This window comes from Pongo pygmaeus, chromosome 19, assembly GCF_028885625.2.
Source record: "Pongo pygmaeus isolate AG05252 chromosome 19, NHGRI_mPonPyg2-v2.0_pri, whole genome shotgun sequence".
In the NCBI taxonomy this organism is placed as follows: Eukaryota; Metazoa; Chordata; class Mammalia; order Primates; family Hominidae; genus Pongo; species Pongo pygmaeus.
This window is the reverse complement of record NC_072392.2, coordinates 93738046-93762953: the sequence shown is the minus strand read 5'-3', so window position 1 is coordinate 93762953 and position 24908 is coordinate 93738046. Positions and strand designations below refer to the sequence as shown.

Below are 24908 nucleotides of genomic sequence, written 5' to 3'. Positions count from 1 at the left end.
GGGGGGTGCCGGGGGGTGCCCACCTCCTCCGTGTCGGCCGGAGGGTCTGCAACAGCGGGTGGAATTTTTAGCACAAGCGAGGGAGGAGGTTGGAGCGACGAGAGGCGGGAGCGGAAAGGGCGCGGAGGCCGGGGCTGCAGCGCGCTCCACCGCCCAGCTGCAGGTGGCGCCTCTCGCCACCCGCACCCCGCTGCGCCCAGAGAAGGGCCGATGGCGCGCCGTCCTCCCTCCTCCCTTCGGGAACCCTGCGACGTCCCATCCCCTCCGACGCAGGCCCGGGAAAGGCTCAAAAGGTTCGAGGTCGCGTTCCTGCTGTCCCGCGGGCTTCTCTCACTCTTAGATCCCGCACCAGAGGAAGCGGATCTCCTTGATCGGACAAAGCAGGGGTGAGGGGCTGGGGGCAGTTCCACTGACAACGGGACGGGGGCGAGAGGGGTTTACCCAGTACATACAGAAACAGCAGAAAAGAAATCTATTTTTAATGGCTTTGGCTTTATGGCACGAAGCAGGCACCCTCTCGTTAAAGGCACAGAGTCCTCTCTTCTGCCCCACCTCCTGGGTCCTTAAAATCGAGTCCTGAGTTCCAGAGGGGTCACTGCAAGGCAGCAGGGAAGGGGAGAGGGTCACAGTTTCACTCTGTGAGTATCAGACACCCAGGGCCAAGGCCCAGACTGGCCTCTGAAGCTACAGGTTAGAGTCTGGGTACAGGAGGCAACCGAGATGGTCCCTGAGAACAGACAGTCCCGGTCCCCCGGAGCAAGCTCCATCCTCTGCAGAGCTGTGAGGTCAGTGCCCCACATCCCGGGGCAACGTGAAGTCCCTGATGCTGTAGAAGGAGATGTCACCATGATCCACCAGGGCAAAGATCAGAGGGACATCCCCACTCTGGTAAGACAACCGCTTGAGGCTGCAGAGGTCTGGGACAGGCTCATCAAATCTGCAGGGACAAAGGGTTAGAGTGAGACCCAGCCATAGCCCACTCCTAAGCTCTATGGCTTCCAGAGAAGAGATTCTACGGAAGGAGTTGGGGTGCAAGAATTCTGACCCATGAGCTCTTCTGTCTCCAAAACACAGGGCTCTGATGAAGAGGGCCCCAGAGCACTGGTTGGGGAGGTGCTAGGAAGAGCAAGGTGCTCACCACTCTTAGCCTGTAAATCCCCACAATCCACATCCCTTCTGCTGGGTGAGTCCTAGACTAAAATGGCATTGGAGAGAGACTACCCTAAAATGCCAGCAACGAGGAGCTCAGAGTAGGGGCAGCACAAACTGGCTGTGTGGCCTTGTGTAGGTCACTTAGCCTCTCTGGACCTCATGTTCCTCTCAGAGATTGGCACGCTGGCCAGGGAAGTACAGAGGAGTCCCACTTGGTTCACAGGAGAACTGGCAGCAGCTGGGGGAGGGGCAGTGCTGGCTCACTGCGTACCCACTAATGCACATCCGGGCATAGGGTTTGCCAGGGTTATTCTTTCGGAATGTGGCCACAGCGCCGGCCTGGTAAACATCAAAGATGATTTCCAAGCCCCCAGACTTCTCCAACAGCCTGACAATACAATGAGAAATGTTATGACATGAACTCTTTCCCCAACCTTTCTTTTCCATCCCACCCTTTCCCTCCACCAGTTCCAGGAAGCAGCCTCACAGAGGTGCCACTTGAGGGTTGGGGGCTCTGAACCCTTGGGCTAACCCACTGGTTGTTCTCCCTCTTCCCTAGACACACACGAACATTAGTTATTGCTCAGAGCTAGGCATAGGGGTAGGAGTCCCTGAAACAGTCCTCTAGCTTACACCCTACTTCAGGAGCCAATTCCTAACCACCAACTCCTGGCGGTCAAGGTACTGCAGAGACGGCATTGCTTGGAAACTTACCGGGCACCTCCATCGGCAAGGTGTGTTGTCTGCAGCACAGAGATATGCTGAAGGACCACGGCTACAAGGACACAGAAAACAAGGTACTGGGGAGGGGAGTCACATTTCTCAGTCTGCCATCTAGTTTAGGACGGCCAGATTTAGCAACTTTTTTTTTTTTTTTCTAAACGCAGTCTCACTCTGTCACCCAGGCTGGAGTATAGTGGCATGATCTTGGCTCACTGTAACCTCTGCCTCCCGGGTTCAAGCAATTCTCCTGCCTCAGCCTCCTGAGTAGCTGGGATTGGAGGTGTGCACCACCACACTCGGCTAATTTTTGTATTTTTAGTAGAGATGGTTTCACCATATTGCCCAGGTTGGTCTCGAACTCCTGACCTCAGGTGATCTGCCTGCCTCAGCCTCCCAAAGTGCTGGGATTACAGGCATAAGCCACCGTGTCCAGCCTAGCAACATTTTTTTTTTTTTTAAGTATAAGCATATCCCATGCAATTTTTGGAACATACTTATACTGAAAAATTACATTTATACTGAAAGTCAAGTCGAACTGATCTGGCAACCCTATCTAGTTACCTACAATCTACCGTGTTCGCATGAAGGCTTTAAGTAATTTGGAATCCGTTAACACATTTAGCTTATTCTTTCCCCATTGGTTCCCTGGGCTTAGAGCAGACAGCAAGCCTTTCTTTCACTTGGCCAAGAAGGCACCTCCTTTTCCCATCTAACAGGTTGGGATCACAGCTAGTTGGTGGCAAAGCCATCCACATGTATGTTGTTTATCTTTTTAAGGATATGGTCATAGTTTCCACCCCTCCTTACCTCTCCTGACTCACCATCTCTAAGCCTTCCCACACAGGCCCTGCTGCAGCCGCGGGAGAACTGACCGTCCTTGTGGGTCCGCGCCCTCCTCCCACATCTTTCTTAAGCCTCAATCCATCCCGGTTCATCATGCCCTTTCCAAAGTCCTGTGATTCCTCAGCTGCCAGTGGCCCTCGAGGATATGGCAGGCTGAGGGGGTACCTGGGGAGCTGGCCTGGCCGGGACTCAGCAGGGGGGTGACGGGCTGGCCCCACAGGTGAGGGGCCCGGCTCTGGCTCCTCTGCAGGTGCCGCCGCTGCAGCAGCTCCTTGTACTCCCGCCAGCTGGAGCAGCGCTGCACCTCGGGATCAGCGTTGACGTCTTCCCGGAACCGCGCGGCCTCCGCGTGATGCTCCCGTTCCCGCCTCGAGAACTTCTCCTTGCGCTGGTTCAGCTTCTGGCACCAGGACTCAGCGTCTGTCTCCCGCCCAGCCACGTTGGCCGGGAGCAGCTCTGGGGCTGGGGCGCGCAGGAGGGTGTGGCGGCTGTCTGAACCCATGTTGGGGAAGGAGATCTGCTCGAAGTTCCAGCGCCGCTTACCGGCCCCCGTGACTCCGTTCTCGGTTCTGCCACTCTCCCAGCTGCACCCCACCCCCTCCCTGGCCAGGCCAGGGCTGGGGCCCAGGGACCCCAGAAGCTGAAAGGAGCCCCCTGGGCCCTTCATGGGGCTTGACTCCTGGGGTTTCTCCTCTGGGCATTGGCTGGGCTGGCTGCAGGGAGGTGGGCTGGAGGCTGCCAGACTCTTGGGTTGCAGGGAGTTGTCCAGGGCCTTGGCCTTCTTATTAATGGACCTGAGGGACGTGGGGGAAAAGCAGCACATCTGCCCCTGGTTGCTAAGGTGCACACGTCCCATGGGAGCTGAAGGCAGGTCCCCTAGTGTCTCCCTGAGCCTGCATGGGAGCTGCCCAAGCCTAGTTCTTAGAAAGCCTGTGCATTTTCCAAGGTCCCAGACACCAGCACTCCCTGGGGGGCGACCCTGATGTGGGCGTTACCAAGGGCTGGAGCTGCTCCTCTTTCTCTTGCCATCTCCATCCTCCAAGTGCTGCACACTGGCATCCAGGTTAAGTTGCCTCTCATATGGGGACAGGACAGAGCTGTGGGGTGAGAACAGTGGGTGGGCCACTGACCCGCCTCCTCAGCCTGGGGATCTGGTGGGATGTATAAGGAAATGGGCCAAGGGGACAGTCAGTGGGCCAGGATCAGAGCCACACCCAAGGGCTAAGGCCCTAAGCAGACCCCCATGAGGGGTACAGGCCCAGCCAGGGGGCCCAGCCATGTGCCTCTGCCTAGGCAATGGCCCAGAGGAGCTAACAAACTTGGAAAATATAGAAAAATAAAAACCTTGGATAACTATTGTTAACATTTTTCTTTCTTTTATGTACACACTGACTAATCTCTCTCCATATATTTTTTTCTAACAAAAATGGCATTGTACTAGCATACTGCTTTGTGATCTTTTTTTTTCACTCAATAGTACATTGTGGACACAGCCCCCCGTCACTGCAGCATTCTTCCCTGCTGTGAATTTTTTCCTTTTTCTTTTTTCTTTTTTTTTTTTTTTTGAGACAGAATCTCGTTCTGTCGCCAGGCTGGAGTACAGTAGCGCAATCTTGGCTCACTGCAACCTCCATCTCCCGGGTTCAAGCGATTCTCCTGCCTCAGCCTCCCGAGTAGTACTGGGACTACAGGTGCATGCCACCATGCCCAGCTAATTTTTGTATTCTTAGTAGAGACAAGGTTTCACCATGCTGGCCGGGATGGTCTCGATCTCTTGACCTCATGATCTGCCTGCCTCGGCCTCCTGAAGTGCTGGGATTACAGGTGTGAGCCACTGTGCCTGGCCTCCCTGCTGTGAATTAAGGCTTTAAGGCAATGCTGTTCAAAAAGGAGCCGCTAGCGACAGGTGGCTATTTAAGTTTGCTTCTTTTTTTTTTTTTTTTTTTTTGAGATAAGAGTTTCACTTTTTTGCCCAGGCTGGAGTGCATTGGCAAGATCTCGGCTCACTGCAACCTCAGCTGCCCGGGTTCAAGCAATTCTCGTGCCTCAGCCTCCTGAGTAGCTGGGACTATAGGCGCCTGCTACCACACCTGGCTGATTTTTTTTTTTTTTTTTTGTATTTTAGTAGAGACAGGGTTTCACCATGCTGTCCAGGCTGGTCTCGTACTCCTGAGCTCAGGAGATCTGCCCGCTTCGGCCTCCCAAAGTGCTGGGATTACAGGCGTGAGCCACCACACCCAGCCTATTTAAGTTAAATACATTTAAATTAAATGAAATGAAACATTCAGTCCTACAGTTGCTCTAGCCCCATGTATTAGACATCACACACACAGAACGTTTTCATCACTACAGAAAGTTCTATTGGACAGAGCTGCTCTAAGGGATAACCTCTCATTTGTGTAAGCCTGCCTCTTGTTCAACTCTTATTTGCAAGTACACTGATTTTGCACAGTGAGTGTGTTCTGTGTGACTCCTCACTAAATGCAAGCTCTGTGAGGGCGGTGATTTTGCTCTTCTGTTCTCAGCGATGTGTACAGGGCCTGACCCCCAGCAAATAATAAATATCATTGATCATTCTCACAGGTGAACCACTGTACACATCCACAACTATCTCCTTAGGATAGATTCCACTTTCAGAAAGAAAAGATGTAGAGCTGGGCGTGGTGACTCATGCCTGTAATCCCAGCACTCTGGGAGGCTGAGGCGGGAGGATCATTTGAGGTCAGGAGTTCGAGACCAGCTTGGGCAACACAGTGAAACCCCATCTGTACTAAAAATTAAAAAAAAAAAAAAAATCAGCCAGGCATGGTGGCACACGCCCGTAATCCCAGCTACTCGGGAGGCTGAGGCAGGAGAATTGCTTGAACCCAGGAGGCAGAGGCTGCAGTAAGCTGAGATCACGCCTCTGCACTACAGCCTGGGCGACAGAGTGAGACTCCGTCTCAAAAAAAAAAGAAAAGAAAATACGTGCCTGCTTTAGAGCTTTTGTGACATACTGTAACTGCAAAAGCTGTACCCGTTTCCACTCCAAGTCTGAAGGTCTCTGCCTTTTACCGATGCTGGATTACTAAGGTGATGAAGGAAAAAACATTTAACCTGGCATAAAAAATGTGAAACCCTACTAATGGTAAATTCCTCACCCAGTCGTTCATTTAAGCATACACTCTACCTATCTGCCTGCGCACCTACTAAGTGCCAGGCACTGTTCCAATCCTGCCTCTCAGTGCTCACACACACTCAGCTGCAGGCGCAGGTCATCTGAAGATGGGGCTCGAGTTCATAAACCAGAATAAAACGAAATGACCTGGATTCTTCCCAACCTGCCTCTCTCAGAACGCTTTCAGCAGAGGCCCCCAGTCTGTGCCCAAGGAACTGCACTCCAGCCAAGGGTTCCAGGTAAGGAGAGGCCATTTTCTACCTGAGACTAGTCAGCCAGGTCCCAGGACTAGACTATGAGGAAGGGAAAAAGGAAGGGGATTTACCTTGGTTGGAATCGTCGAACCACATAACCCAACCTCTTCAGGTGGCTGAAGACCTCAAAAGAAAAAAAAAAAATGAAAGCTCAGATGGCCACTCTTGAAAACACCAAATGGTTTCTCCAGACACAGGCCATCCCCACAGCCCTCTCTGCCCCTCCTGTACACCCCCAGATTCCAAACCCTGTGACTAAGCTTGGACCATGCTTCATTACGAACACCATCCCTAAAGATCTCAGGCTCTGAATTCCTGTCCTCCCACTTACCTTACTCAGCACAAATGACATTTAGCCAAATCCAAAAAAACTGACAGCCATGAAACCAGAAAAGCACCATGGCCTGAAATACCTGAGTATTTTGATACAAAGCTCACAAGAGTGAAGCTGCCGATCACCATGTGAACAAAACGATGGCAGGTAGTGGGCATCTCTCCAGCCCCATACCTCCACAGATGCCGGTGGGAAGTTTCTGGTAAGGAGCCACATGTTCAACCTTGTGTCCCTGCGTTCATATCAGAGGAACATAGACAAGAATGTCCCCCATCCTGCTTGATCTCAGCAGGCTTCAGCACAGCTAACCACTTCCTCCTTGAAAGACCTTCTTTTGGCTTCTGTGATGCGACTTTGGTTTTTCTCCTGCGTCACCAGACACTCCTCAGTCTGTTTCTGCTTCTTATCTGCCCCCTAACCTACAGAGAGCGCCCCAGGGCTCAGACCCAGCCCTCTACTCTGATGGCACTCCCATACAGCCCAACAGTTTAAATACCATCCATGTGCTCGTGGCACCCATATTTACATCTAGCTTTGACCTCTCCTCACGCTCCAGACTTGGATTCCAATTGTCTGTCTGCTTGACACTCACTTGGATGTCCAAGAAGCTCCTCAAAATTAACTTATCTGAAACAGAGTTCTTTCGACTGGTCTTGTCCTCCCAAATCTGCTCCTCTTCATTCTTCCCACTCAGAAAATGACAGCACCCTTCATCCACTGGCGCATGCCCAAATCATGGGCGGTAATCCTCGGTTCTTCTCTCTCCTTAATCCTGACATCCAATCCATTGGCAAAGTCCTATCCATTCTTTCTCCAAAATATTTCTGAGATTCATCTATTTTTCACTCACTGCAACCCTACCCACCCCCAACCTGGGACAAGCCCCTAACTTCTCTCACCTGAATGAACAGCCCAGTCTCTTTGGATTCTCTTCCCCCACCTTATCTTCTGCCAGCACTGCGGTCTATGTGAAGCCAACAGGCCACCACCACAGTGTAAGCCTCGTGACAGCATAGCCCTCGTCTGCCCTGCAGCCCCAGCATGTGACACTGTGCCTGGCACCTTATAGGTACTTGTCAATACTCATTGATTCAGTGGATAGGTGGCTCCTGGAGGCGGGGTGGTGGCAGATACCTGGTACTGCAGGAAGCTCACAGTGTGGTCGGTCAGCAGCAGCTGGTAAGCTTCCTGGATAGACAGTGGCAGGTCTTGGTGGAAGAGGTGGATGGAGCCCTGGAAGTGGGGCCAACAGCTCAGTTTATGAGCCCTCACTGCAGTGCCACAAAGGAATGGGGCAACTTCCCAGCTCTGATAACTCCCCCTCCGCCTCTCAGTAGCACATCAAGAATGTGGTCAACCAGGAAAGTGGGGCAGCACCACTAATGTGGACTGGAATCCCTGCTCCCTGCAACGTACTACCTCCTGCTTTAGAAGTTCGGTTATCAGTTCTCTAAAGACCGGGTTGTGTGTGCTTTTTCTCCGATAAAACGTGTGCTTCCCGTTCTTTGGTCCCAACTCCTTCCCCACCTCCCGGGCCCCACTCACACACTCCAGAAGATACAAGGCCTCTTCCGGGTGAAGCCGCTGCCGGCCCTGCTCCGAGAAGCCCATGGTCTGCCAGAATTTGCCCTGTGTGGGGCGCAGAGCAAGTGTCACAAGGGAGGGAGGAGGACAGGGAGGGCGGTCCCCGGTCCCCGAGCCTGCCGCTCACCGCGGGAGACTTCAACTCCACGAAGCCCTCTTCCGGCCTCCACTCGGCAGCCACCAAGCTGCCCCTGGCGAGGAGTGGGGAGGGGTCTGCGTCAGTCCATTCGGGAGGCCCCGCGGCCCGCCTCGCCCCCGCTTCCCTCACCCCCGGGCCCGCCCCTCTCACAGGCGCTCCACGCGCTGCTCTGCCAGCAGCTGCCAGAGCTCTTCCCGGCACCGGCGCAGCCGCTCGGCCTGAGCCGCCGATCCGTCGGGAAGAAAGTCCTTGGGGCCATGCGAGCGCTGGGGCAGCTTCTGCGACCGCGAGCGGGCGGCGAAGAGCTCCCGGGCGCTAGGGGAGAAGGGGACGCGGGGTCAGCGCCGCGCATCGGGGGCCGCCCGGCCGGGTCCCGGGCGCCGGTTCCCCTACCCGCGCTGGCCCCGCGCCCCCCACACCCACTCTGGCCGGGCCGCGCCGCACCTGAGCACGGGCCCCGCGGGAACCTCCACGGCCGCGGGCTCGGGCTCGGGCTCCATCCCGCCGCCGCCTGCCGCTGCGCGCGCTGCCACGCCCCGCCCACCGCCGGAGCTCCGCGGTGCCCTAGCGCCCGCCTATCCGCCCTGCCGCGGCAGCCCCGCCCCCTGCACCGCCCCAGCCCGCTCTGCGCCCTCCTGACTGTCCCCGGTCCTAGCGCCCGCCCGGAGGCGCGCGCCCCGACGCCGGGTCTGGGAGCTCAGCCCGCAGGTTGCTGGAGATGCAGAAGTCCCCTCTTTTGCCCCCAGCCCTCCTCGGGGCTTCTCTCCAATAAAGCCTGAGGAGCCGGCGGCTGGAGTGCAGTGCGAACGGTCACACGTGTGACCGCCCCTCCGCAGCCCCGCGCTGCTTAGTCCCCACAGCCCGGGCTGGGCAAGGAGGGCAGAAGGGCTCAGGGAAGGACGAGCGGTGGGTGTGCAAATTCCGACCTTGCAGGACGAAGGCCACCCGGGAACTGTCAGGAGCGGTCCGGGGAGGTTCGCCCTTCCTTCGGTGTCTTCCGTCCGGTCCCTACGGCTGGGCTCCGAAGCCAGGTTTCGAGGGCCGGGGGCGGGAGGCGCTGTCCGGCCCACGACGGTGCTGAAGCGCCACCTCCGCCCGGCACGAGCGCCTCCTCGAGGCTGGGGTCCCCGCACCGCCCCCGCGGGCCGCTCTGGTGCCGTCCGCTAGGTGGTGCCATTGCCCGGCCGGCGGCTGCGGGTGGGCGACGCCGGCCGCGGGCGGGGGGTACTGCAAGTGGGGTCCCGCGTCTTGGTTGCCAACCCCCTTCACCTTACATCTTCTCTCCCACCAGTCAGACCCGGGGTGTCTAGCCCTTGGGTCTAAGTCCAGGGCCCCAGGTCACCTCTGTCCCCCGACCCCCGCCCCTCTGTTTCACCTGGGCGCATGCGCTGATTCGGTCAGCGCCCCGGGTCCGGGCGGGCGCGAGTTGGGGCGGGATCTGGCGCGGATGGGGGCGGAGCCGCCGGTGCTGACTGACAGCCTGACTGCGCGGCCGGGACGGTCCCTCCATTCCCGATCCGGCGGGAGGGAGGGGGGAGGGGCGGGATTTCCTGCGGGAGGTGCCGGGCCGGCCTTGGAAAAGGAGAAGGAGAAAGGGGGGCAGGGGGGGAGTGGGAGCCACCGTCCAGAGTGCCAGGGACCGAGAAGGGCCAGCCGGACCCCGGCGGGCGGCCGGGAGAGGTGAGGCTGCGGGGCCCGCGCTAGGGGTCAGCGCCCCTGGGGGCGGGCGCAAACTAACTTTTCTTGCGGGATCGGCGGGCACCTCCATCTCCCCGCTCCTTCCGTCCTCCTCGCGCCCCTTTTTCCATCCTCCGCGTTTATACCTCGGGCGCTTGGCCCGCCCGGCTTCTCCCGCCGCTTTGTTCCCCGGTGGGCCTGGGCTGGGCTGGGGGGTTGCGAGGCGCTGGAGGGACATTCCGGGGGGCGGGGGAGCCAGCCCGACCCCAGGCACTGCCAAGGGCGCCCTCCGCCCGTGTCGGCCGCGGGCTCCGCGTGGGAGTGCCCCTGGGTTGGGCTTGGGACGTTCGAGGAGTGAGGGGTTCCCGGCCAGGGCCCCAGGCCTGCGCGGATCTCATGCCACAAGACTCTGGCAGTAAATTCGCTGCCACCGAGAAACTGACGTAAGCTTCTCTGCAGTGGAGTCCAGGGTCTGGGCTTCAGGTTCAGGCTTGGGGGGCCTGGGAGCCCCGTTTGTCAGCACTGCCCCGGCTCTGTCTCTGTTCTCTGCCCAGCTGCTCCTCCACCCGACACAAGGGGCGAGGACGGGTCAGCAACAGGTGCTGTGCAGCTTCCCTCTCTGGCAGGCAGAGCCCCCAGAAATGGGGGGCCAGAAGCACTTCATGCCCTCCGTTCACAAAGAGTCCTAGGACTAGGGCATCCAGCCATTAAAGCGAAGCCTTGAAGCCTCCGTAGGGAGGAATCTGGGGGCTGATGACTTTGACAGGGAGTGACCACTGCCCGCCTGCCTGTGCCTGACCCTCCCGGCCCCACCTCCTGGCCTGCCAGTTGTCTGTGGGTGTCGGAGCCTCGGGCTGTGGAGAACAGGCTGCTGGCCCGGCCTGCCCCAGTATGTCATGCTGCCAGGGCCCCTCCTGCCCAAGGTTGAGGTACTGCCAGGTGCCCTGGGGCCCCAGTGACTCAGCCTCCCCCTCCCAGAATGCCACCTCCCCCCCACCAATACTCCTCTCATGCATAGCAGCTTCCTCCCCACTTTCAGCGGCTCAGCATCACCATCAACTCCGAGGGGAGCCAGGGTGGCTTGGGGGCTCCCTGGAGGTCTTATCCTGCTCATCCTCTGCACTCCACTTCTGGGACCCTTGCAGGCTGTGGCCCAGCATTCGACAGAGGCCCAGTGCCTTTTCCAGAGCCCTGAGACCAGTGCACCGCTGCTGCCTGAGGCCCAAGGGAATGCCGGCTGCTCTCTGGGTGGGCACTGGTGTTCCGCAGCCAAGCCGGGAAGATTGGTGTGCCCAGTCCCAGCCCATTCCTGAGCTGTCGGAAGCCACAAGCTGATATCCATCCAGATTTCTATGTAGCCTCCACCCCCTCAAAGATTAGCTTTCCTTCGTGTGGTGGCAGTTCACGGAGCACCTTTGGGAGTATCCCTCAGTACCTGACGAGGAGCCCGCTGCCTGGGACTGGGACACCAGACTTGCTCCCCCGGAACCGGGAGCCCTCCAAGGGGCTGCGGCATGGCGCCCTGACGCCCCAGCTTGGACCCGTTGCCTGCCTTTGCCCTGGACTCCTGAGTGCAGAGCTCAGCCCAGGAGCCAGTATGGGTCGTGAACAGGACCTGATCCTGGCTGTCAAGAATGGAGATGTGACCGGTGTGCAGAAATTGGTGGCGAAGGTCAAGGCCACAAAGACAAGTGAGTACCGGGTGGGACGAGCACCCCGCTGAGGCCCTCTGAGTGCTCAGTTCACAGAGGCTTGGTAGGTGGGGGTGGGTCACTGTGATCTGCATATTTGAGGAGGGTGGACTGTCTTGTTCTCAATAAGAAGTGCCTCTGTGTGAGACAACTGGAGAGAAAGTTGGGTCCGCCTTGCTGTGTGTCCTTAGGCAAGTCACTTAACCTCTCTGGGCTGCAGTTTCCTGGCCTGCAAAATTAGAGGGTTGAAGTACATTCATTCACATTGTTATTGAGTGCCTATTGCTTGTCACCCAGGCTGGAGTCCAGTGGCAGGATCTCGGCTCACGGGAACCTCCGCCTTCTGGGTTCAAGCCATTCTCCTGCCTCAGCCTCCCTAGTAGCTGGGATTACAGGTGTGTGCCACCATGCCCGGCTAATTTTTTTTTATATTTTTGGTAGAGATGGGGTTTCACCATGTTGACCAGACTGGTCTCGAACTCCAGACCTCAAGTGATCCACCCACCTAGGCCTCCTAGTACTAGGATTACAGGCGTGAATCACCGTGCCTGGCTCAGGCTCTCTTCTAAGCACTGGACCATAGTAGTGAACAAAACAGACCCAAATTCCTGTCTTCGTGGAGTTGCCTTCTAGCAGATGGTCTTTCTGATGTGTTCTTTGGAGCCATGAGGTTTCTGACAGTGGGTTAGAGAAGACTGAATAGATAGAACTTCATCCCTACCCCCAACCTCAAACGTACACATTTCAACCAGGGCATCTCTGTGTTCGTGTCTTAAGAAGATATCTATAAGATAGCTTTTTATTTTTTTTGAGACAAAGTCTTGCTTTCTCACCCAGGCTGGAGTGCAGTGGCATGATCTCAGCGCACTGCAGCCTCTGCCTCCCTGGTTCAAGCGATTCTTCTGCCTCAGCCTCCTGAGTAGCTGGGATTACAGGCGCCTGACACAACGCCTGGCTAATTTTTACTAGAGATGGGGTTTCACCATCTCGGTCAGGCTGGTCTCGAACTCCTGACCTCAGGTGATCCACCCTCTTCAGCCTCCCAAAGTGCTAGGATTACAGGCGTGAGCCACCGCGCCAGGCCACGAGATAGCCTTTAAAAAGGGAGTTCTACTGCTTAAAAAAAGTTTAACACTCTCTAACAAGTTGCTGAAGTTTCTCTTCCCCTGACATGTGTGTCCTGGGGGCGTGTGGCCAGAGCTCATTTACTGGAGATTTTCACCTAGGGTCGAGACCTGACCGGGCTGTGGGGCTCCATGCACAAGTGGCCACACCTGAGCCCCATGTCTTGGGTACCGCTGTGGTGCGACCCCCCCACAGGGAGAATAGACCTCTGGGCTTCAGGAAGGGCTCTCTGGACTGTCCCAGGAGGCCACTGGACTTGTCACCTTGAGATCCCAGATCAGCATAAGCAGGAGGTGGTTCCTGCCACCAGACTGAGGCAGGAGGAGTTCCCTGGATGGGAGGGTCTCCTCTGGAGTTCAGGGGCTCTAGCCCCAAGATACACCTTGGCCCTGTGCACAGGAAGGAGTCCCCCAGGCTACCTGAACACCTGGGGTGTGGGTGCCAGAGAAAGGGCCTTAACCTCATGCATCCACTAGCACACTGGGGCAGGAGACGCAGGGCCTGGAGAGGTGGAGCTGTGGGGTGGTCTCTGTGCCTAGGGAAGTGGACACAGGGTGGGTGCCACTGGGGAGGTGCTAAGGAGGTCCCAGAGGAGGGCCCTAAGGTCCAGCAGTGCAGCCACTCCCCTTCTCTGTCACCTCTGTGTTGTTTTTGGCAACCTGCCCAGTGGGGCCTTGGTCAAGTTGCTGCTGGCCTCACAGCTCTGGGGCCTCAAAGTGAGGCCCTCAGGAGGGCAGGTGGGAGGGGTTTGGAGGCCAGTGGCGGGAACCGCAGAGCCGGGCTCTTAGGCTCCGAGAAAGTCCCTTGTGCCCAGTGGGTAACGTCTGTGGGGAAGGAGGTCCCTTCCCTCAGTCCCAAAGGGGAGAATTCACCCTGCGCAGGCTGTAGGCGCAGGCACAGCATGACTGGGGCCTGGGCTTCCTTGTGAGGCCCTGGCACTGTGCCTCCCCTCCCAGTCCTCTGAGAAGCTGGAGAGGCTGGTGACAAAAGAGATCACAAGGTGACATTTGCAAACCTTATAGTCTATGAAATATTATAATTTCCTTGCTTGCCTGTGAGATAGGTATTTCAATATCCGTTCTGTAGATAAGGAAAGTGATGCTCAGAGAGGGTTAGTGACTTGCCTAAAGTCACACAGCCATAGCATGGCAGAGCAGAGGCAAAGCTACACCCTGTCCCCTGTGCTCTGCACTCAGCTGCCCATTAGAATTACCTAGGGATTGTTCTGTTGTTTTCTTTTTGAAGAGATAGGGTCTCACTTTGGGAGGCCGAGGTGGGCAGATCACTTGACGTCAGGAGTTCGAGACCAGCCTGGGCAACGTGGTGAAGCCCCGTCTCTACTGAAAATACAAAAATTAGCTCAGTGGGGTGGCGAGTTCCTGTAGTCCCGGCTACTCGGGAGGATGAGGCAGGAGGATCGCTTGAACCTGGGAGGCAGAGGTTGCAGTGAGCTGAGGTCGTATCACTGCACTCCAGCCTGGGCAACAGAGCAAGAGTCTGTCTCAAAAAAAAAAAAAAAAAGACGGAAAGAGATGGGGTCTCGCTATATTGCCCAGCCTTGAACTCCTAGGCGCTAGTGATCCTCCTGCCTCATCCTCCCACCTCAGCCTCCTGAGTGGCTAGTACTACAGGCAATGCCACCATGCTGGCCTAGGGATTGTTTCAAAAGTGCAGACTGGGCCAGCCATGATGGCACACACTATAGTCCTGCTGGCCCTGTGCACAGGAAGGAGTCCCCAAGGACTCCTATTTAGCCTAGGAGTTTGAGACTGGCCTGGGCAACATAGTAAGATGCCATCTCTACAAAAAAATTAAGAAATGATCTGGGCATGGTGGCACATGCCTGTAGTCCCGCCTATTCAGGAGGCTGAGGTGGGAGGATCGCTTGAGTCGGGGAGGTCAAGGCTGCAGTGAGCCGAGATCGTGCCACTACACTCCAACCTGGTCAGCAGAACAAGACCCTGTCTCAAAAAGTAATAAATAAGTAAAAATAAAAGTGTAGACTCCTTGGACTCCCCTCAAAATCAGACTCATCACAGAGGGCCTGGGACTCTGTGTATCAGAAAGTTCTCCCCATGATTTTAATGCAGTTCTCAGAAGTGAGGCTGGGGACTCTTGCTCCATATCATAAGAAGGCAAGGGAAACTGCTAAAAGGGAGGCGTCAGGACTCCCCTTTTTCCTTCTGGGGGTTAGCTGGCGCTTTATAGCTATCCAGAGAGAGAACAGGGAGGTGGGAGGTGCTCCCTCAGCCTCCTCCATTTGATATCAGGCCAATTCCCTGCCCCCACCCAGGTCGTCTTCAAGGAGCAGGTGGCTGAGAGAAGAGGGGTACAGTTGCCCTGGCCCTGCTCCCCGCCTCTCACCGCACCACTCCCTTTTCTGAACAATCTCCTTCTTTGGCCAGAGGAAATGGGGTGTGCTGGGGCGGCCGGCTGAGCTCACATCCTCTGTCCGGGAGCCTAAATCAGGAGCCACCCTTCCACCCCCAGCGCCAGGCCCGGGAAGAAGGTTGTACCGCAGGGGAAGTGCCTGGAGTCACTGCCAGGAACCGGGACCCTCTGCCCTCCTGCCAGGGTCCCCAGCCCGGTCACTCTGAGCCTCTCCCCCACCACCTTTCCGGCCATTGTTCTGAAAAGAACGGAGCCACCCAGCCTGGCCCTTGCCCTGTTCCTGTCCTGCCTGTCACATTGTCCTGCTCCTCTCGGGAGGGACTGCATCCCACCACCCAGCTGCCTCATCCCAAACTGTCCAGGCTGTTGGAAGAGGAGGGCTAATGGAAGAGTGGGCAGCTTGAAGGGCGCTCTGTGTCTCTTCCTGCTGACCGCATTGTCTCCACTGGGTCTCAGAGAGGTACCGTGGCAGGCCAGGGTCACACAGCCAGAGTAAGCATTTGAACTGTGCACTTCCGCTTCTGGAGCCCCTCTTCTTTCTACTGCCTCAAATGGTTCTGTATGACAAGGACTTTCCAAGGGGACTAGAGGAAAATGGAGGTCTGTGTTTCTTCCCAGTGGCCACAACCCTTTTAGCGCTTTGTCCCTCCCTGGCTCTGTCCTTACCTTTGTGGCGCAGTGTCCTTCAGTTTGGCCCTCAGTGTAGCTGTCCCCTCCCTCCCCGTGCCATGCTCCCTACTGCCAGGTTGGTCCCTCCCCTCCCTGTTGGAATGAAGCCCTGTCTTGCCCAGGCTACTGGGGTATTCAGGGGTCCACCGGAGCCTGGGGGGCAGGCCTGGGCCAGCACACTTGGCACTCCGCCCGGCCTGGCCGAGCCAGGCCCACTCCTTCCCTGCAGGGTGGGTTCTAGCAGGAGGCAGGAGCCACCCATGACAGGCCTTCCTTCCCTCCCCAGCACTTCAAGAACCACTCCTACCAGTTCCCTGGCTCTCGCAGGGAGCACACCTGCCTGAACCCTGCCCCAAGAGGGGGTGGCCCCAGCTCCTCTTGCCACCAACCTGCAGAGTCCTTGTCCAGGGCATGGACATCTCAGCTAAGACCCTGGAGGTGTGGAGTCAGCAGTAGCAGTGACTCCCCGGGCAGTCTGAGCATCCATGGAGATCCCAGTGGGGACAGTGCGGGCCGTGTGCCAGCTCTTGTTGGAGGACCATCGCCCTCACATCGGGATGGTATTGGCCCACATGTCAGGAGGGCTAGATGTTGAGAGCTCCTGTCTTTGCATATGACAAGGTCATGCACTGTACTCACAGCCCCCGTGAGCAGGTTCTGATCAGCTCATTTTACAGTTGAGGACACCGAGCATGGGAGGTTAAATGACTTGTCACAGTCACACAGCTGGCGCCTGGCAGAGCCAGTGTTGGGTAGAGGTCTGTTTAATGTCACCTTCCTCTGGGATGCCCCAGGACTGGGTATCGTGGCCTGCCCTTGAATACCTAGTGCCTCTTTCCTTCTCTCTTCCCCGCCCCTCGGCCCAGTAGGACAACATGACTCGCTGCCTGGCCCATTCAGGCAGGAATGCTAACCATGCACACCGTGGGCCTGTCCACTGAGGGCACATCGTGCCAGTCCCACCCCCCGCCCTCTTTGGCTCTATAAACAAGCGGGGCTGGGGCGAGGGGAAGCCAGCCCACTGCTGCAGCAGCATCCTGCCCTCACGCTGCTGGGCCGGTGGGCCAGGGTGGGGAGCTACAGGGACGGGACAGGCGGAAGGCCATGGGGCAGGTGCTTTTCTGCACGCCAAGAGGTCAGCCGGGCTGTGACAGGCGGGGGGAGGGATGCTGGGTGAGGGCAGTCATCTGATGGCCCTGACACCTCCTGCCCTGACCCCTAGAGCTCCTGGGCTCCACAAAGAGGCTCAACGTGAACTACCAGGATGCTGATGGGTGAGTGGGAGCCCCTGTCCCTCTGCAGAGCTGCTGGGTGGGGGCAGTAGAGCCCCGGGGGTGGGGCTGGAGGGAAAGATCCTGAGGCCCAGGGTCCCTTTCCCTCTCAGACTTGGTCCTGGAAGTGTATTTGCTGCGAGCTGTGGGTCCTGTCCCTGGGCTGGAGGGAGGGGGCACCCTCCCGCCCGTGGAGTTAGCCCTGAGTGAGGGGAGGGGCCGTGGTGCCTCTCCGCGGGGCCTCCTGGGGTCAGATTCCTCTGGGGCCCCCTTTTCTCCCTGGAGGGTAGGAGCCCTCAGGCTCCTGCTCCCACGGCCCCCTCCTCTGGGCCAGCTGGGAGGGGGGGTCGAGACAAACGGGCCTCTCAGCACAGACACTGAGCCCTTTGATGCTGTGGCTCAGCCACTGCGCTCCCACGGCAGGGCTGGTGGGGTTGGGGGGGGCCAGTAACCCATCCCTGCCAGCCCCCAGGATAGGTTCGGGTGTGGAAGACCAGGATTTGGGGGTGGGGGCTGCCCACCAACACCCCTAACTTTGTGTCCTCCCACATCAGATTCTCTGCCCTCCACCACGCGGCTTTGGGGGGCAGCCTGGAGCTCATAGCCTTGCTGCTAGAGGCTCAGGCCACTGTTGACATCAAGGACAGCAATGGTGAGACCCCCATGGGCCCCCGACCCCCACCCCAGGCAGGTAGGGGCCCTACCCAGACCCTGGGACCAGAGCTTGCTCCCGTGACAACGTAGCAATGCTAATAGATGCTAGCGCAGCGTCTCTGGGCTTGCAAGTGGCTTTTCCCCGTTTAATCTTCACAGCCTTCTTGCATAGGGGAGTGGTACTAACATCCCATTATTCAGATGAGTAGGTTGAGGCTCAGCGAGGTTTTGTTGCTGTCCTGGGGTCATCATGATCCGTAGTGGGCACAGCGGGACTCTGGCTTCAGCCCTGTCGAGCCGAACCTCTTCCTAACCACACCTGGATAGAGCCAGCATTGCATCCCCGTGGGCTCTCTGCCCTCCCAGCTGGGCTGACTCCATACTCTGCTCAGTTCCTCTCCACCCCCAATGCCGTCCCAGGACCTCCCTCACAAACCCTTTCCTCCTGCCAGGCATGCGCCCGCTGCACTACGCAGCCTGGCAGGGCCGGCTGGAGCCTGTGAAGCTGCTGCTGCGCGCCTCTGCGGCCGTCAATGCCGCCTCGCTGGACGGACAGATCCCCCTGCACCTGGCGGCACAGTATGGACATTATGAGGTGGTACGTGAGGCTGCCCACAAGGGCGTGGCGCAGGGCGGGGTGGGGTGCCGGATGGGCCAGGCCCCCTCACTCGGCTCCCCCAACCCCAGTCAGAAATGCTCCTCCAGCATCAGTCCAACCCATGCCTGGTCAACAAGGCCAAGAAGACGCCCCTGGACCTGGCCTGTGAATTTGGCCGACTCAAGGTGAGGCCCGCAGCCTTGGGGTGCCGGGTCCTGGACGTCTACGGGGTCTCAGGAGGAGGCTCTAACTGGGCGCTGGGTGCTGCAGGTGGCCCAGCTGCTTCTCAACAGCCACTTATGTGTGGCACTGCTGGAGGGCGAGGCCAAAGACCCATGTGACCCCAACTACACCACGCCCCTGCACTTGGCTGCCAAGAATGGCCACAGAGAAGTCATCAGGTACCCTTGGGGTCCCCCCGCTTCCTCATCACCTGCCTGCGGGACCATCGGTGCCCCTCAGTGCCCTCCTCCACTGCCCTCTTCACCCGGGCTCTCCATCTCCCAGGCCCCCAGCAGTCAGCACCCGCTCCTGCCCCACCTCCCTCGTGACTCCCCCCGTCCACTGCAGGCAGCTCCTGAGAGCTGGGATCGAGATCAACCGCCAGACCAAGACGGGGACGGCGCTCCACGAGGCCGCACTGTACGGCAAGACCGAGGTGGTGCGGCTGCTTCTGGAGGTGGGTATGGGCCCCTGCTCCCTCGCAGGTGTCCATGGAGCCTCTGCCCTGTGCCCCGACTGGCTGGGGAGGTACGGGACGGAGAACTCCAGCGTGGTTTTTGCATGGGCGTCAGGGAAGAGGCCTGACTTCCTTCTGAATGGTGCCGAGGCGGTGCAGATGGATCGGGGGCAGACCAACCTGACTGGCACCCCAGATCTGCCTCTTACTAGCTGAGTGAACTTGAGCTTGTCCTTGACTTGAGAAGTCCTTGAGCTTCAATGTCCTCATCTGTAAAATCTGAAAATGGTAATAGTACCTATGTCCCGGGTAGCTGAGAGAATCGGGTGAGGGGTGTCAAAGTGCCTAGCTTGTGCTCATGTGACACTGTGCACCCAGGGAGGTGTGGACGTGAACATCCGGAATACGTATAACCAGACGGCGCTGGACATAGTGAATCAGTTCACCACCTCCCAGGCCAGCCGGGAAATCAAGCAGCTACTGCGGGGTGAGTGCGGGGGAGGATACCCTGCCCAGGGGGGCCTGGAGCCGCTCACGTGGTACCAGGATGTGGAGGGGGAGTGGACGTCCCTGGGGGAGGGTTGTCAAGGGGATGAGGGGTGGGAAGATGCCCTAAAGACCCTTAGATGACACTTGTCCCCCACCCGTTCTCTCAGAGGCCTCAGGGATCCTGAAGGTCCGAGCGCTCAAGGATTTCTGGAACCTCCACGATCCCACTGCTCTCAATGTCCGGGCAGGGGATGTCATCACGGTGAGGGACCCCGAGCAGGCATTCCTTTGCAAATACAAATGATTGCTGTTACTTATTTGGGCACCTGCTATGTTACCAGGTTCTGCTCTGAGGTCTCTATATGCACCCTCACTTAATTTTTCCTAAAGTCAGGGAAGGCAGTGCTGTTAGCATTTCTTCTTTACAGATGACAAAATTGAGAATGAAACAAAATAAAATCAAGAGAAATTAAAGTGACTTGCCCAAGGTCACACAGCTAGCAAGTAGTGGAGCTGCGATTTGACCACAGGCTGCCACTGGGGCTCGCCCTGGAGGCACAGAGGAGATTGAGCTGGCTGCTGGCAGCAGGGGCAGAACTTGGGCCAGTGTGGGCATCAGAGGCCAGCTCCTTAGGGGTAGGGGAAGAGCTGGACCAGGGTTGCCAGACCGCAGCTGCAGAGACGACTGTTTGCCACTTGCCTGGTGCTGGGAGTGACCGTCCCCGCCCCCCCACCCCTGGCCGCAGGTCCTAGAACAGCATCCCGACGGCCGCTGGAAGGGCCACATCCACGAGAGCCAGAGGGGTACAGACCGCATAGGCTACTTCCCCCCGGGCATCGTCGAGGTGGTCAGCAAGCGGGTGGGCGTCCCTGCAGCCCGCCTCCCCTCCGCACCCACGCCCCTGCGCCCAGGCTTCTCCCGGACACCGCAGCCTCCTGCTGAAGAACCCCCGCACCCTCTTACCTACAGCCAGCTTCCTCGGGTGGGCCTCAGCCCAGACAGCCCAGGTACATCCTCCCAGGGGGCAGTGCTGGGCACTGTGTGGGCATGTGGCCTGGGCAAGCTGCCAGACAGCTGTCGGAGCGTCCCTTGGGACTCTGACCCCTTGGCTTCTGCCCCCCACAGCAGGTGACAGGAATAGCGTGGGCAGTGAGGGCAGTGTGGGCAGCATCCGCAGTGCTGGCAGCGGCCAGAGCTCTGAGGGCACTAACGGCCATGGCCCTGGCCTCCTGATTGAGAATGCCCAGGTAGGATGACGGGGTCACGGAGCAGGGCAGGGCTCACTCCCCACTGCCAGTTCCCCAAATGCTGAGTTGGCTCCTGCCCTGTCTCCAGCCACTGCCCTCTGCCGGAGAGGACCAGGTGCTGCCAGGACTCCACCCACCGTCCCTGGCAGGTAGGAAGGGTCAGGGGACCTGGGTTGGCTAGGAGAGGTGCAAGTAAGGAGGCCGAGGGTGGGCACCCCTTCCTCCTGCCACCTTTCCATTCCATTTTTCTCTCTCCTTGAAGACAACCTGAGCCACCGCCCTCTGGCCAACTGCCGCTCTGGGGAGCAGATCTTCACCCAGGACGTGCGGCCAGAACAGCTGCTGGAGGGGAAGGTGTGATCTCCATTGGGGTGCATTGTGGGCCTTGGGGTGGGTAGGGCAGGGCAGATGCAAGAGCCTCTGTATGGACTGAAGCCCCGCTCAGGTGGGCCCTGAGCCCCTGGTGGGGGCTAGGGCCTTGGTCCAGCTCCTGCTAATTCTGCCCCCCTCCCCCACCCCGCAGGACGCGCAGGCCATTCATAACTGGCTAAGCGAGTTCCAGCTGGAGGGCTACACTGCCCACTTTCTGCAGGCCGGCTATGATGTGCCTACCATCAGCCGCATGACACCTGAGGTGGGTGCTGCAGCCAGGAAGCAGTGCCCAGTGGGCAGGGGAGGGCCCAGCGGGCAGGGGAGGGGCCTGATGGCCAGACTTTGTGTGGCAGGACCTGACGGCCATCGGGGTGACCAAGCCTGGGCACAGGAAGAAGATCGCCTCAGAGATCGCTCAGCTCAGCATCGCCGAGTGGCTGCCCAGCTACATCCCAGTGAGCCATCAAGGGTGGCTGGGGAGTGGGGCACGTGCTGTCGCTCTCAGCTGTGGCTTTGCGGTGCCTTTTCCCCTCTGGCTGGGGGCGGAGGCTGGCTGGGAGTTGTTCTGAGGACGGTGCTCTTCCAGACGGACCTGCTGGAGTGGCTGTGTGCACTGGGGCTGCCGCAGTACCACAAGCAGCTGGTGAGCAGCGGCTACGACTCCATGGGGCTGGTGGCCGACCTCACCTGGGAAGAGCTGCAGGAGATTGGGGTCAACAAGCTCGGTAAGGACTGTCCTGAGGCCTGGCTGGGCCCCCACCTGCCTCCAGGGTCTCCAAGAGAAGACAGTTTGGGGCCCAGCAGTGACCAGGACAACCCCAGCCCCAGCTAACCTTGCCACTTCTGTCCCCCATCTCAGGGCATCAGAAGAAGCTCATGCTGGGGGTGAAGCGGCTGGCGGAGCTTCGGCGGGGCCTGCTACAGGGGGAGGCCCTCAGCGAAGGCGGGCGCCGGCTGGCCAAGGGTCCGGAGCTGATGGCCATCGAGGGACTAGAGAACGGAGAAGGCCCAGCTACGGCCGGCCCACGGCTCCTCACCTTCCAGGGCAGCGAACTAAGCCCAGAGCTACAGGCGGCCATGGCAGGGGGTGGCCCTGAACCACTCCCCCTCCCACCCGCCCGCTCTCCCAGCCAGGAGAGCATCGGGGCACGCTCACAGGGGTCTGGCCACTCACAGGAACAGCCTGCCCCACAGCCCAGCGGTGGAGATCCCAGCACCCCCCAGGAGAGGAACCTTCCAGAGGGCACAGAACGGCCCCCTAAGCTTTGTGCCTCACTTCCTGGCCAAGGACCCCCACCCTATGTTTTTATGTACCCCCAGGGCTCACCCTCTAGCCCGGCCCCAGGGCCACCTCCTGGCGCACCCTGGGCCTTCTCCTACTTGGCCGGGCCCCCTGCCACTCCCCCAGACCCGCCTCGACCTAAGCGCCGGTCCCACAGCCTAAGCCGCCCTGGCCCCACAGAGGGGGATGCTGAGGGGGAGGCCGAAGGGCCGGTGGGCAGCACCCTGGGCAGTTACGCTACCCTTACCCGGCGGCCAGGACGCAGTGCCCTTGTCCGGACCAGTCCTAGCGTGACCCCAACCCCAGCTCGGGGGACTCCTCGCAGCCAGTCCTTTGCCCTGCGGGCCCGGCGCAAAGGCCCCCCGCCCCCGCCCCCCAAGCGCCTCAGCTCCGTCTCTGGCCCCAGCCCGGAGCCACCTCCACTAGATGGGAGCCCAGGGCCCAAGGAAGGGGCCACAGGGCCCCGAAGGCGAACACTGAGTGAACCTGCTGGCCCCTCAGAGCCCCCTGGCCCACCTGCCCCGGCTGGGCCCGCGTCAGACACGGAGGAGGAAGAGCCAGGCCCCGAGGGGACGCCCCCATCTCGGGGCAGCTCTGGGGAAGGGCTGCCGTTTGCAGAGGAAGGGAACCTGACCATCAAACAGCGCCCGAAGCCCGCTGGCCCCCCGCCCCGAGAGACACCCGTGCCCCCCGGCCTCGATTTCAACCTCACGGAATCAGACACTGTTAAGCGGAGGCCCAAGTGCCGGGAGAGAGAGCCGCTGCAGACCGCACTGCTGGCCTTCGGAGTGGCCGGTGCCACGCCTGGCCCCGCTGCCCCCCTGCCTTCCCCAACTCCTGGCGAGTCTCCTCCAGCTTCTAGCCTTCCCCAGCCCGAGCCCAGCAGCCTTCCAGCCCAAGGAGTTCCAACCCCCCTTGCTCCCAGCCCCGCCATGCAGCCTCCAGTGCCGCCCTGCCCAGGGCCAGGTCTGGAAAGCTCAGCAGCTAGTCGGTGGAATGGGGAGACAGAACCCCCGGCCGCCCCTGCTGCCCTCCTCAAGGTGCCCGGAGCAGGTAAGAGGCGAGGCCTGTGGGAGAGGCACTGCTGGCAGGGTTGTGTCCTACCCAGCCAAGTCCCAGGCCAACCTTTTTGTCTCTGCAGGAACAGCCCCCAAGCCTGTGTCGGTGGCCTGCACCCAGCTGGCATTTTCTGGCCCTAAGCTAGCGCCCCGGCTCGGCCCCCGCCCGGTGCCTCCTCCACGGCCTGAGAGCACTGGGACTGTGGGCCCAGGCCAGGCCCAGCAGAGACTGGAGCAGACCAGCTCGTCCCTGGCAGCTGCACTGAGAGCCGCAGAGAAGAGCATTGGCACCAAGGAGCAAGAGGGGTGAGGGGGGCCGGATGGGGAGGGAGAGAAGGCTGCAGAGAAACAGTGCTCCCTGCATCCTCTGCCCAGGGATCATGGGGATGTTGGAGGGGGACATTGCAGGCACTAATGGGATAAGAGGCCAGGTGTTGGAGTCACCTAGATCAGGGAATCCTGGTGGCTACCATTTAAGAGGCACACGAGCCTGGCCGGTCCCTTGCCTCCCTGAGCCTCTGGGAGCTATGACAGCTCCCTGCCCAGGGCCAGTGGGGTGCAGGCCACTGGCTGATCTGACCGCGTCCTTCCCCTTGCTGCAGCGCCCCCAGCGCCTCCACCAAGCACATTCTGGATGACATCAGCACCATGTTCGACGCCCTGGCTGACCAGCTGGACGCCATGCTGGACTGAGCCCTCCCCCACTGTGACCTGCCGAAGTCCACTGCCTTTGCCCCAGCACAGAAGAGGCCCCTGCCACCCTAGGGACGGGCCAAGGGCTGGTCAGGCCGAAGTGCCCCTCCTAGCAGGGCCCCTTCCCACTCTAAGCCCGTGGCTGTGGGCACCGCAGCTCTTGTGGGGCAGCCCACCTTATCAGAACCTGACTAGCGAGGGACCTCCGCTGCATCTCAGCAAAGCCCCTCCCAGGGTTTGATCGACTGAGCAGGACGGCCCTGCTCCTGGACAGGGACCCTGGTAAGAGCTCTCTCCTCAGGGAGGAAGCGGGGGTGGGGCTTTGGGGGTGCTTTCTCTGTACCCCCCAGCCTGTGTTCCAAGTTGTGCCAAGGGAATGCCTCTTGCCACCCACCATCCTGCCCAGGCCCTGAGAGGCCGGAGGAGGCGTGTGTCTGGCCGGGCCCCTCTCCGTAGGTGTACAGAGGACATGTAAATACACAGCGGTGGTGCCCAGGCAGCTCCTGCCCCCGCCTTTCCTCACTGAGGCAGGGCTAGCAGGGGTGGGAGGCAGTGGGGTTAACAGATCCCACAAGTCCTAACTTTTCAATTGTAAATGTTATTTTTTGAGCAGAGAGAAATGCATATATTTTAAATGGAATTTATTCTATCTATTAACTGCCTGAGAGGACACAATGGGGGAGGGGCTTCGGACCACAGCAGGAGCCCCGACTGCCCACCTGAGGGCAGGGAGAGCCTGACCCCATTGGCCCAGGCCCTGGCTCTGTAACCATTAACCTCTTCCCCCAACTAACACCAATGAAAACACCATTCCACGTGACTGGG

At 59.2% G+C, this 24908-nt stretch overlaps 2 protein-coding genes across 6 annotated transcripts; one reads left to right on the top strand and one right to left on the bottom strand.

The window, feature by feature from the left end:
- Nucleotides 1-462: 462 nt before the first annotated feature.
- On the bottom strand, nucleotides 463-9560 carry TSEN54 (tRNA splicing endonuclease subunit 54). Of its 3 annotated transcripts, none has more exons than XM_054457430.2 (11): nucleotides 9113-9560; nucleotides 8337-8501; nucleotides 8175-8238; nucleotides 8009-8092; nucleotides 7598-7696; nucleotides 6201-6253; nucleotides 3714-3815; nucleotides 2884-3512; nucleotides 1867-1927; nucleotides 1424-1540; nucleotides 463-937 (listed from the first exon to the last, which is right to left on the bottom strand). In XM_054457430.2, the coding sequence occupies exons 4-11, from the start codon at nucleotides 8072-8074 to the stop codon at nucleotides 787-789; spliced, it is 1278 nt and encodes a 425-aa protein (XP_054313405.1). In that variant the 5' UTR covers nucleotides 8075-8092; nucleotides 8175-8238; nucleotides 8337-8501; nucleotides 9113-9560; the 3' UTR covers nucleotides 463-786. The 3 variants fall into 3 exon arrangements, with proteins under 3 accessions (XP_054313405.1, XP_054313404.1, XP_063513187.1); XM_054457429.2 differs by lacking the exon at nucleotides 9113-9560 and adding an exon at nucleotides 8631-8731; XM_063657117.1 differs by lacking the exons at nucleotides 1424-1540; nucleotides 9113-9560 and adding an exon at nucleotides 8631-8715.
- Nucleotides 9561-9603: 43 nt separating this feature from the next.
- CASKIN2 (CASK interacting protein 2) lies at nucleotides 9604-24903 on the top strand. 3 transcript variants are annotated; one of them, XM_054457354.2, is made up of 20 exons: nucleotides 9604-9866; nucleotides 11009-11554; nucleotides 16962-17013; nucleotides 17565-17662; nucleotides 18117-18262; nucleotides 18352-18447; nucleotides 18533-18663; nucleotides 18833-18941; nucleotides 19320-19428; nucleotides 19598-19692; nucleotides 20177-20438; nucleotides 20557-20678; nucleotides 20767-20827; nucleotides 20941-21032; nucleotides 21202-21312; nucleotides 21404-21505; nucleotides 21637-21775; nucleotides 21910-23385; nucleotides 23474-23696; nucleotides 23993-24903. In XM_054457354.2, exons 2-20 carry the CDS (start codon nucleotides 11461-11463, stop codon nucleotides 24081-24083), a joined length of 3609 nt encoding a protein of 1202 aa, XP_054313329.2. In that variant the 5' UTR covers nucleotides 9604-9866; nucleotides 11009-11460; the 3' UTR covers nucleotides 24084-24903. The 3 variants fall into 3 exon arrangements, with proteins under 3 accessions (XP_054313329.2, XP_054313328.2, XP_063513185.1); XM_054457353.2 differs by having other exon boundaries at nucleotides 9729-9866; nucleotides 18770-18941; XM_063657115.1 differs by lacking the exon at nucleotides 9604-9866 and adding an exon at nucleotides 14973-15562 and having other exon boundaries at nucleotides 11010-11554; nucleotides 18770-18941.
- Nucleotides 24904-24908: the final 5 nt, after the last annotated feature.

Excerpts from the sequence above, each read along its gene's own strand:
- TSEN54 (XM_054457429.2), bottom strand. The coding sequence starts at position 8,686 with ATGGAGCCCGAGCCCGAGCCCGCGGCCGTGGAGGTTCCCGCGGGGCCC. Across the intron at positions 8,239-8,336 it reads GAGCAGCGCGTGGAGCGCCT|GGGCAGCTTGGTGGCTGCCG; the intron begins GTGAGAGGGGCG and ends ACTCCTCGCCAG. Across the intron at positions 1,928-2,883 it reads CGGCCAGGCCAGCTCCCCAG|CCGTGGTCCTTCAGCATATC; the intron begins GTACCCCCTCAG and ends GTGTCCTTGTAG.
- CASKIN2 (XM_054457353.2), top strand. The coding sequence starts at position 11,461 with ATGGGTCGTGAACAGGACCTGATCCTGGCTGTCAAGAATGGAGATGTG. Across the intron at positions 20,679-20,766 it reads TCCTGATTGAGAATGCCCAG|CCACTGCCCTCTGCCGGAGA; the intron begins GTAGGATGACGG and ends CCCTGTCTCCAG. Across the intron at positions 21,033-21,201 it reads AACAGCTGCTGGAGGGGAAG|GACGCGCAGGCCATTCATAA; the intron begins GTGTGATCTCCA and ends CCCACCCCGCAG.